The sequence below is a fragment of the Musa acuminata genome, chromosome BXJ1-2, assembly GCF_036884655.1.
Source record: "Musa acuminata AAA Group cultivar baxijiao chromosome BXJ1-2, Cavendish_Baxijiao_AAA, whole genome shotgun sequence".
In the NCBI taxonomy this organism is placed as follows: Eukaryota; Viridiplantae; Streptophyta; class Magnoliopsida; order Zingiberales; family Musaceae; genus Musa; species Musa acuminata.
Genome location: NC_088328.1, coordinates 22,765,640 through 22,777,127, shown reverse-complemented (window position 1 = coordinate 22,777,127; position 11,488 = coordinate 22,765,640). Strand labels below are relative to the sequence as shown.

Sequence of the window (11,488 nt, the reverse complement as noted above, 5' to 3'; positions counted from 1 at the left end):
GACAGAGCCGACTTGACCGCCGTGGACGGCTCGACACATCAGCTTGGAGAGCTCGAATCAGGTCATCCCGTTGACCAACACGAACATAAGTTTCACCGAAAATTATTACAAAATATAGTAAATAAAAACATATATTTATATATACCAATAAGACAAAAAAAAATCAAACAGAAAAAACACAACAATAGGAGTTCCAGGTTTAATAATATATAAGATAGCAAATTAAGAGTTATTATACTTCCAAGAGGACAATAATACTTCAAGCCAAAGACTGTCAAAAAAACAAAAAAATGGAGGAAAAAAGAAATTAATTTTTTATGACACTCCAGAATAAGACAGATAAATTCTTTAGGATCATCACTACAAAGATTTGAAGCTGATCACTGTATGAGAAGGGGCTGAGTTTTGGTTTAAAGTTCATCAGGAGAGATTTTTTTTGAGGGAGAAAAGGAATGTTTCTGCATAATTTATCTTTTGGTGAATGGTCCAAGTCAGATAAAACAATAATGATATGTAAAGAAAATTGAGAATAAAATACAGCAGAAAATTGAGAATAAAATACAGCAAAAAAAGGAATCCAATAACCACTTTGACCTGAGAGATGCATTGCATATTCTATTAAGTACCACATCAGACTGGGAACAGCTAAAGCAGATTCATATGGTATGGACAAAAATCTAATAACATTGTCTCGTGTTTATTGATCCAAAAAGCCCCCTACATTGAATGTGCATCAAGTTGCACCAAAAAACATCTGAGTCTTGAGCACTTAACATAGAATTCAAAAAGCAGCAGACTTGATTCTCAACCAAGGGTATCACAGCATGAAACTTATTGGCAAAAAAAGTATGTGCAGCATCATATATGTCCTGGCCATCTAAACTCTGACCGGTATCGATATTTTCTGGTATAAGAGCGCGACAAGCAATGCACCATGTAAGGATTATTATGTCTGAGAAAAATGCTTAGTACCAGGCACTTCTGTCCTCTTTCTCTGTCAAATTCTTGCCCCAGACTTTGGATTCAGTGACAACTCCCTCTCTAACAAGACCATTACTGAGGTTTTTCAGTGAGCCTCGGGCTCTGCCTACATCTACCCTCGTGCATACTTCCTCCTCTTGATGCCTTTGCCTGAAGTCGGAAGAGTCATGATGTGGTGAATTCACAACATGTTCATCAACAAACCTGCCTCCAAGGAGTCTTTTGTCCTCCCTAACCCGTTGGGTCGATGAACAGATCCCGGCATTTTGAACTGCAGTTGCATTTGGGTCATAGGATTGTGATGCTAAATATGAAAGTGCCGTCACAACTTCACCTATGAGGGGTCGAGTTGCTGCTTGTTCTTGTAAGCACATTGCTGCAACAGCTAGAGCTTGATATAGACCTCTTATTGGATAACAGCCTTGAAGCAAGGGGTCAACCATTTTAGGGAACTTTCGTCGGTCTTTAAACAATGGACGAGCCTGCAAATGAATCAAAAAGAGAATTTTTGGTTAAAATCCGAAATTAGAATCCTCAAGAGGGTAAGAGAAACCCAAAATTCATTGTTTGTTAATTGAAGTAATCTAGATCTTGCTTTCGGGATCTATGATATGAAATAGAATCTGAAGAACCATACCCTGAAACTGTGATTTTATATGTGTAGATCCAAGCAAACAGGAGGCAGAATTACTTCCTGAGGAACATAGTTCCAAGTTGAAGAAGAGGTTCGGTAGTATGCAGAAGTGCAGCATCGATCACATTCTCAAAGTAATTCACATTTTAAAGCAATGAAATGGCATGAACTTCTACAAGTGCATGCACAAATTAATCTAGTATGCCAAGCAAAGCTATGAAACAAAGTAAGGGATCAACCTACCCATAAGACTACATTCTGTTCTCCTGCAGGTCGGGTAACATCGATGGCTTTCCGTCCAGTAATCAGCTCAAGAAAGACAACACCAAAACTATAAACGTCGGATTTTACTGTTAGCTGCCCGGTCATAGCATACTCAGGAGCACAGTAACCATATGTGCCCATCACCCTCGTCGAGACATGAGTCTTGTCGCCAACGGGACCAAGTTTTGCAAGGCCAAAGTCTGATAACTTCGGATGATATCCTTCACCAAGAAGTATATTAGATGACTTAAAATCTCGATAAATAACTGGAGGGTCCGCCTTATCATGCAGGTATTCCAAGCCTTTGGCTGCACCAGCTGCTATTTTCATTCTAGTATTCCAGTCCAGGGGTTCCTTATAAGGTGGTATGTCTATCAAAAATGACAAACCATTCAATCAGAAAGTCATAAACAAGCACATAATTGCATACACCAATTTACAAAACTATATTAAATACATTGTTTTCTTCTTAGTTACTTGACAATGGAGCAAATAATTTCATCAAGTCAAAAGCAGCAAAAGATCTTAAAAGCAACTTATGTAGCTCACATTTATAATCATCCAGGATGAAATTCTTTCATTCAAGAATAACCCCACCGTGAAAAATAATGACAAACAGATGTTACTTCTCAGGATGAATTCATAACTTGGACTCAAGAATTACGGGCCACATGGCTCAATGCAAATGTCCAATAAATTATGTTGATCATTATTAACAATATAAAAGCACCGGCATAGGAATCTCAGTATTTCTAACACTGAAGGACTTTTGTAGTTAAAGTTCATCAATAGGATGATTCTCATGCAGCCTGATCCATATCCTCTGAAGTGAATATGATTTTTATTCAATAGTATGATTTTATGGATTTCTGACTTTGTTTGAACAATATTTTGCAAAATCCGATCCTCCAATCCGTATCATCCAATCTGAACCCTTTTTTCTAGAACAGCAGATTTTGATAATGATCTTGACTTTTCTAGCATTGGTCAGGCATCAGGCAATTTAGCAAAGATCAAGCAAAATAATCTGACACTACAATTTTATCAAGAACTGTCTATTGATGTTAGTATCTAATTTATCTCAACTACATGGCTTGAAAGCGGCTTCTATGACTGCATTTGGAGAGTAAAGTGGGATACCACAAGTAAGAAAGAGGATCGAGAAATATTATTGGTTCTTTTCAGTTCACCAACCATCTGATGACCTTAGAAAGCATTTGGCAGCAAAAGGGGATATATTTGAAGGAAAGCATTTAGGAAGTATGTGTGATTGCTGATAAAAATTTGATTGTCCAACACCGAAATAGCATTGCTATTGCTCGTAGCTTTTGAGATAGATAACAGAGGTTATACAACAAACTAAAGATGATCAGATACTTTGGTATGGTAAACATGGAAATACTATGTATAACAATACACAAATAGACGACCGATTCGAAAGCTGTTAAAGAAACCAGCTATAAGAAACAGTGAAATTCTTAACATGATCTGTAACTATGATAGAACCACTATGTATCTAATTATATGGATCACAAGCACTACAATTAAGAAAAGTTAAATATAAATCACCAGTATAAGAATGGAGCCTGACCATGCAAATGATCCTGTAATGATCCCAATGGCATAAACTCATAGACAAGGAGGCGTTGATCGCCATCAGCACAATAACCAACCAAATTGACAAGATTAGAGTGATGCAACAGGCATAGCATAAGGACCTCCACTAGAAACTCTCTGTTTCCTTGAAGTCCATTTAGGTCGAGTTGTTTAACAGCGACAACCTGCAAAACTTACGTTAGTAGCAGTGTCCATCGACAAAGAACATAATCAAGATAAGTACTAAGTGAAAACACAGAACAAATGCAGAGAACAAGAAGGTTCTTTGGCTACCCTCATTGCTGTCAACTCAATTATGGCATACCGATGCATTCGGTGCTACAACGACTACAAGAAGCCGTAATGTCCCAACTACTTGGGACCCATCCATTAGATGATTTGAAACAAAATGACACTAACCTGTCCATCATCCAACATTCCTTTGTATACACGGCCAAAACCACCTTCACCCAGAAGGCAATCTTGTCTAAAATTCCTGGTGGCTGCAGCAAGCTCATGGAAGGTGAAAGTACGTGATGCAATAAGTCCAGCATTTTCTTCTTTTGGAGCCGATGCTTCCTTCTTAGAGTCTGAGACGTTTCTGGATTTTGATTTGTCTTACACCACAAGCCATTTAGCACGATAAGCAAAAAATCAGATTAGATCAAACACCACTAAGTAAGCCATACTTTTGAGCTGAATTATGAGTTAAAATGTACATAAAATTGACAAGTAAATTCACAAGCATTACTTAGAGAAGCCACTACAATTCTTCAATCATATTGTTCAGAAGCAGAAAGACTAATTTACATCTATCATAATCTTCTGAAAGAAAAAGGCATGACAAAGGCCATGCATACATCTTCGGTAAACCTTTTCATGATTGAATTTTGAATTTGAAATAATGACCGAATTGTATTGTAGCAGAAACAGACAGCTAGAAAGCGATAGTTCCAATCGACATGATTCTAAACGAAGACGCAACAACAGCAAGCCCCATAAATATGATCACATACATTCTCAATCAATTCAGGGAACAATACAATAATAAAATACTGATATCCTAAAAGCACCAGGTTGGAATTGAGATTCCACAGATCCCACTAGAACTATACAGAAGTGAACGGTCGAGACCGAATCAACGAACACTACAACTGAACAGCAGATACTGCCCATCAGATTGATAGAATACTCATAAAAATCCAATCTTTACCCATTAAAACCAAATTTCTTACCAAAACGGACCCCAGCCGAAGCCTCCGCCTTCGCATCCCCTCCTCCTCCCACCTCACTCCTCTTCTTCTTGTCCTCCTCCTCGGGCGATTCGAAACACGGGAAACAACCCATATCAAATCTCTCCCTCCTCTGCGATCAATCCCAACAAAGTGTTGCCTGGAATCTCATCGAATGACCGCATGAGAACCAAACAAAAAGAATCATTCCTTATCCGATACGGAAAGCGACACCTCAAGAGAAGATAGACAGACAAGAGCGAGAAAGGCGAGACAAAAACGAACAGAACAGGAGAGAGAGAGAGAGCGAGAGAGAGAGAGAGAGGGGACGAGAACGAGGCTCGGTCAGCTGTAAGGAGAAAGTTAGTCAATTAAGAGGGAGTAAATGTTGTGATTAATTCGCATGTAAATTCCGACATTAATGTGCAATTAAATCTACTATTGCCTTTAAATTTCACGGAGATTAAGGCGTTTGGGATTGCATCGAATCTAATTCTTTTCCTCTATATTATCCACGGAAAAAGCACGTAGTGACGTGTATATTTCCTTTTTGCGGTTACCCTTCTCATCTACCGGCCTCCCGCGTGGGTTCAGCTGCGGTCCGCGGGTGGGTCCCACACAAAGTCTTCACGGCGCGTACGTGAAGTAGCAAACGTTCTTTAAACCAGGCCGGCCGGCCGGCCGGCTGGGCCGACGTCGAGATGACGTCATAGGTCTTCTTTATTGAAGAAAATGGGGGAAATTATGAAAATAAAAGATGGTAAAGAAAGATATAACACTATTTTCCTTTAGAATTTGTGCATTTTCCATGAATGTCATTTACCTAAAATCAAAATGAAGAAGGATCCAAATCTTTCATGTACAAAATTGTTCATTGATAACAAACTTGTAAACGTAAGACATTTGAACCTTTTTATAACCTAAAAACTATAGAAATTTGATGACATGTAAGTATTAAACCATTAAATGGATGGATATTTGCCACTTGACATACATTGTCATGTGAAAGTCCATCGAGATAAGCTTGGTAAGATAGTATGCTAAAAACTAGTTAAACTTCAATGAAGAATAAAAATAGGAGAATAAACTGACATTGTTTATTTGTAGATGAAAGCTAAAGTGAGGAGAAGATGAAGCTTCATTCTTATCATTTATCATTCTCCTAAAAATAGGAGAAACAATCACAAACCTCCTTCTCATCGTTTATAACTAAAAAGATAATCATAAATTTTAGGTACAAAAGCTCTCTTTTAACACTGAGAAAATATGGACTACTCGCACTCATGTATCTTGGGTTAGTAATTCGAGCGTTAGAGGGATCGGGTCAGGAAACTTCTCCCGACCTTAATTTTTATGCATGTGACACCTAAGAGCTCATCGTTTCCATCTTGGAGGCATATCAAACAACTCTACGTATACGTGTTTGGATCGTATCGAGTTGACCAATACGTCAACGACTTTTTCCTTTAACATTCATGCATTAGAAGGAGGGCATGATGTCCCAGGAACGTCCACCTACTATCCTTCTTAACAAATGCCGGAGTGAGGAGGCTCTACCCCTGACTCAACACTTTTATTTACGAGGGCAGCATCCTCCCTTTCTGTAAGTGGATGCGTCCACCTTGGCGCAAACATCGACACGATACTAGTGTATATTTAACGACCTACGGGTGACCCTGAGCCACTTGCTTGTCCTACTAAAACATTCTTAAACTTCACCTAGTAAGTATAGACACTAATGGGTATGATATAAGTTGTTGCCCTACTCTTGGCCCAACTAACCCAACTGGCAATATCACCGCCTCAACCATAGTCAATAGCTAAATCGCCATTGGCAATAATGCCTGACGGGGTTCCTCCACATTATGCAAAAACATTTCAAGAACGCTCGAGGCCCGTTGAACCATCGGTCGAGGAAGCACCTCATTCCCTAATCGTGGAGTTCAGTGGACTACCACACCATCACTCCGTTTCACCTAAATCCCATACCCAATCAACATATTCAACGAACAATTTCATAAGGATCTTGCTATGGCAAATGGACCAATGCTTGGAAGAGATACGACCAGAATTCTAACAATTTAGAGGGGAAGGGTCAGCCAACACCACATCGAGTTGGTCGTCATTCATCACAAGCATCTAAGATAAGTCAATCCTGATTAATTTTCATCTCTCATCATTGGAGGCCTTTGACAGTAACACTGACCCATTGGAGCACATTGTTGCTTTCCGAGTCCAAATATTGTTATACAGTACTTCGAATACCTTGATGTGTCGCACCTTCCCAACTACGTTAAGAGGCTCAACATGAGAATGGTACACCCGTCCGAAGCCGCTCTTTCTCAGTTTCTTTGTTTAGCTTGTTAGAGAGTTTGAGCTTCACTTCTTCAGGAATATATGTCTAAAGCCATCGGTGGCAATTCGAACCCCTTTCGAAAGAGTCCTGAAGTACGTCTTTGGGTGGGACAAATGATTAGGGATACATTGTGGGATAGTCATCCACGACACATCATCGCCATATGGTGTCTAAAGAGGGAGGACAAGACGAAGTATTCTTCTTACTATTTATGACCAGAAAGACAATCACAAACTTCTTTCTTACTATTTATGACTATAAAAATAATCATAAGTTTTGCCATTCAACTAGAAAGGCAATCATAACTTCTTTCTTACCCGAGGTATAAAAGCTTACCTTCAACATAGAGAAAAGGGAAACTATTCACACCCGCATTCGTGCACCTCGGGTCATTAACATGGGCATCGAAGTCGAAGGGACGAGGTCGGGTAACCTCTTTTGATCTCGATCTTTGTGCAAGTGATACCCTAGGAGCTTATCATTTTTACCTTGGAGACACCTCGGATAAACCCTGCGTATATGGATCTGGATCATATCGGGTTGACCAAAATATCAATGACTTTTTCCCTTAATAAATATGCTCAAATACACTTATTTGGGCGACACAAAAGAGTTGAGATGTGATTTTGGAAGGCCATGACATTGCAGCTCAACGTCTCAGGAATCATTCATGAAGTACATGTTTAGCTGATAAAAAGGAAATTACTCTGATTCATTTGAAAAAGTAGCACTCGTTACAACTGGGTGCAGGCAGCATTTCAAACTCCAAAGAGATTTCAATCTGTACTTGCTGAAATGTAGCTTCGTACATCATTCATTTCTTCCTCTTCGGTGATACAATGACAATCCAGGTGATGATGCATGTTATCTTTGGTTATACTGAGGTTAACTGGCCTTAGACTCGTCGTAGAGCAGCACCGTCCTCCCATTCAATGGCTGTGTTGGCCTTGAGTTGTTGTAGTACTCCTCGTGCAAAGGCGCCTTGAGTTCAGCTAATTGTTCCGCGGTCATCTCCCTCACCTACAGTAGCATGATGCAGTTGCAGGCATTAGAACCGAAAGATGAGGTAAAAAATAGTCTCACATGGTTGAGTGTTCAAAGAGTTGAGCTATTTATATTGGCGTCGATTTGCAACCTAAACAACTCAAGCTTTTGGGTTGTAATGATGTCCAATTAACATATAGAATGCCATGATGAAAAGGTTCATAATTAAGTAGGATACCTTGCCGAGGATGTTCCAAATGACATTCTCAGTGCATGGAGGTGTGGAAAGCGATCCAACATATCTAAAGTACTTGCGAGAGTGGCGTTTCATGGCCCTCGTTTGCACAATTCCGACTGGAACATGTGCCTCTTCATCACCAGCGCAGACTTCCTTGGCCAGTTCAGCAACCTTGTTCTTTATCTGCAGTTCAAGAATCAGCAAGCAGCTAAGTAGGAGGAAAGATTTTATATGTGTAGCAGGGTTTTCCTGTCAACAAAACTGAGTAATGCTTGACGATGTTTAGTTCCAATAACTCCACTATTAGATTGTAAAGACAAGAATTTGAATTCAAAAAAAAGAAAAAACTCTTCTGTAAATTATGAATATTGAAATAATAGCTTATTTTTTTATAAATCTGGGGTGTGACATCTACGGAAACAATTCGCTTGTTTGTATGGATAAGATTGCATACATTGACCGTCACAAGTTCATGCAAAAGTAGAGCCTCAACTTGTGTTTTATTTTGTTCTGCTTGTAGTTGTACTCACTATTGGGATTGGATGGCAGATATAGGCTCATTCATTTCTCACAGAGAAATAAAGGGAAAGAAGGAGAGGCATGGACATCGATACCTGGGAGAGGAAAGGATCAGGATGGCCGAATCGATACAGGATTGCTACAACTGTGATGTTGCCGTCATCACTACTGTGAACAAGATGGAGCTCCACAGGGAATCTGTTGATTTGCAATAGTAATTTGAGGCACCAAAACAGAAAGAAATAACAGATAGAATTTGTAGTGTTGCTGGTGCATGGAGCAAACAATTCCACATAAGCCCTCATTTATATCCCATTTCGGGGCTAAAGAAGAGTTGCTCATGCCACAATTCAAGCTTTACATTCAAGCTTTACGGTAATTTTACATCAAACTTGTGTTTCACAAAAGCTTCAGATCTGATAATTCTACTACTTGCACAACAGTAAAGTTCGATCATCAAGTTCACATTTTGGTTTTGCAGAAAAACAGATCACACAAGGATGAGGCTACAGTTTTATAAGGTGTTTAATCTTAATGGACTTGCAGCCATCACGAGTGTAGAAAGGTGAGATAGTTATTTGCTTTTGACTGTATACTTCTCACAAATTGCAAATGATGGCACTACTGGTATCAAGATTACTGTTGTTGTAATTGTTGGAATTAGTAAGAGGAGTAAAGATAGTGAATACCGCTCTCCATCAATTGTGTGCTCAGAAGGTGAATGCCAATGCATTTGTATCAAGGTGTAGTTCTTTCCACCCACAATCACATGCCCTACACCACTGTCATACCGAAGCTACAACGAAGACCAGAAATTAGCTACTTGAGATTTCGTTATCGCACTGGTATAAACATATCATACATGTTGATGAAATGCTTAAACTGATTTCTGATAAGAAAAAAATGTTTTAATGGAAGATGTTGGATAATAAACATTAAGAATCAAACTAGGTAACTAGTTATATGATAAACCACCATCGGCTAATTAAGCCAGTCATGAACCTTGAAAACTTGGTATCCAAAGCTTTCATTCAAATAAGAAATATCAAACCAAAATAAGAATGTAAAATATGAATAGTATTTCAGCAAGAAATTATGCATAAAACCATAGAAGAAGAATGAAACACAATTACTATATGCGATAGAAATAAACGATAAGAAGTAATTTTGCAAATTGCAGATTAGTTTAGGCTTTCTTCCTTCTTTTTATTTTGGGAAAGTCGATCCACTTGCTGGAGTAATATTGTGTACAAATTGTGTGTATATAAGATCATGCTCAGAAAGTTCTGATGCTTAGGCCTCTTTAGCTAAACAAGTTTACAATCTTTGAATTCCGCAAAATCAATTTCATGACCTATATTGGAGCAGTTATTTTCCCAAAAAGGCTTTTTCTTTTCAAAAAGTTTCACTAAAAGTTTTTTATTTGTTTCCACATTTAAGATTATTTTACACACCTTAGTTATTGTGTTATAACACAGGACAAAAGGAGTTTTCATGGAATGACTTAAATGGAGAAAACTTAAGAAACAAAGAGACAACACAACCTTCTTCAGGAAAACAAAATAAAACCTTTGCTGAATTATGAAAGCCAACTAAATAATTACTATCTGTTTACATGTTTAGAATTATAGATGGATCATATAATTGACTTAATTTGCCATTATGCTGCTTCTTATATGCTTCCTCTTCTCCTTTCTTTTCTCACTTTAGTGTTTGTTTGTCACCAGTTAACTAAGAAACAAACCGCAATGTTGAAGCCATTGTCGACGAGGGTAGCATTTGTGGCAGCATAATCCCTCTGAAGAGGTTCGAGCGTCGGATCATAGACCACATCATCTTTCACAATATTGATTGGAGACTGATGCTTTCCTTTTGAGCACAGTTCATACTCAGGGCATAAGCTACCCCACTTGTCAGGCCCAATTGCTCCCCTGTACCCAAACCTTACAAAATCTGTGGAGCAAAACCAATTTACAAGGAATGGTCAGACTCAGACATCAAAAGACTTAACACAGCATGTTAACTTGGTAGACTAAAATAATGTGCATGCTCTACTACAACAACAATGACTATTTATCATAGACTTCTAGTGATGGTGATGAAGATTTTATTTCTATTTCATGGAGGCATATTTTTCCCTTCAACAGAGATTAAAGGTCAGATGAGAGAAAGCAACAAGAAAGCTCTATCTCTAGCACATAAACATCTGAAATGAAGTGATTCCTAACAAGCAGTAGTACATAACAACCGAGCACCATTCCATTTATGAATCAAGAAGCTGTTTCAGCCTAACGCAAATGCAACCTAAAAGACTGACGTACCATGCGCGCTAGCATAGGCCACAAGTAGAAGAGAAGCTACCCCCAGTGCTAGGGTTGCTCTTCCTGCAGCCATTCCCAGCTCTCTTCCTCCTGACCCCCTCCCTTGGCTTCAAGATGGTGGCCTTATATGTCTATACCTCTCTGCCTATGGAAGGTGAGAGAGAAGAAGATGGCCTTATATATCTATACCTCACTATCTCCCTGCCAAACTCCCCCTACCTTTTCCCTCTCAAACACAAGAACAGACTTGGGCAGGATGTTGCTGCACTCCAAATTTATAGCCGGAGCTCTATGCCTGGTATCATTCATAGCTTGGTCCAAGTGCCACCTCTACGCAAGAAGATTTAAGATAGCTAATTAAAT

At 38.9% G+C, this 11,488-nt stretch overlaps 2 protein-coding genes across 2 annotated transcripts; both read right to left on the bottom strand.

Moving 5' to 3' along the window:
• Positions 1–572: 572 nt before the first annotated feature.
• Positions 573–5,069, bottom strand: LOC135598990 (probable serine/threonine-protein kinase PBL7). The gene is made up of 5 exons (XM_065093588.1): positions 4,711–5,069; positions 3,896–4,092; positions 3,471–3,660; positions 1,859–2,250; positions 573–1,463 (listed from the first exon to the last, which is right to left on the bottom strand). Exons 1-5 carry the CDS (start codon positions 4,820–4,822, stop codon positions 966–968), a joined length of 1,389 nt encoding a protein of 462 aa, XP_064949660.1. The 5' UTR covers positions 4,823–5,069; the 3' UTR covers positions 573–965.
• Positions 5,070–7,751: 2,682 nt separating this feature from the next.
• On the bottom strand, positions 7,752–11,345 carry LOC135598985 (alpha carbonic anhydrase 1, chloroplastic-like). The gene is made up of 6 exons (XM_065093580.1): positions 11,126–11,345; positions 10,549–10,757; positions 9,494–9,600; positions 8,900–9,002; positions 8,286–8,468; positions 7,752–8,083 (listed from the first exon to the last, which is right to left on the bottom strand). The coding sequence occupies exons 1-6, from the start codon at positions 11,196–11,198 to the stop codon at positions 7,949–7,951; spliced, it is 810 nt and encodes a 269-aa protein (XP_064949652.1). The 5' UTR covers positions 11,199–11,345; the 3' UTR covers positions 7,752–7,948.
• Between the last annotated feature and the right edge of the window lie 143 nt (positions 11,346–11,488).

Excerpts from the sequence above, each read along its gene's own strand:
- LOC135598990 (XM_065093588.1), bottom strand. The coding sequence starts at position 4,822 with ATGGGTTGTTTCCCGTGTTTCGAATCGCCCGAGGAGGAGGACAAGAAG. Across the intron at positions 3,661-3,895 it reads GAATGTTGGATGATGGACAG|GTTGTCGCTGTTAAACAACT; the intron begins GTTAGTGTCATT and ends TAAGTTTTGCAG. Across the intron at positions 2,251-3,470 it reads ATTACAGGATCATTTGCATG|ACATACCACCTTATAAGGAA; the intron begins GTCAGGCTCCAT and ends CATTTTTGATAG.
- LOC135598985 (XM_065093580.1), bottom strand. The coding sequence starts at position 11,198 with ATGGCTGCAGGAAGAGCAACCCTAGCACTGGGGGTAGCTTCTCTTCTA. Across the intron at positions 9,003-9,493 it reads CACACAATTGATGGAGAGCG|ATTCCCTGTGGAGCTCCATC; the intron begins GTATTCACTATC and ends GCAAATCAACAG. Across the intron at positions 8,084-8,285 it reads TTTGGAACATCCTCGGCAAG|GTGAGGGAGATGACCGCGGA; the intron begins GTATCCTACTTA and ends ATGCTACTGTAG.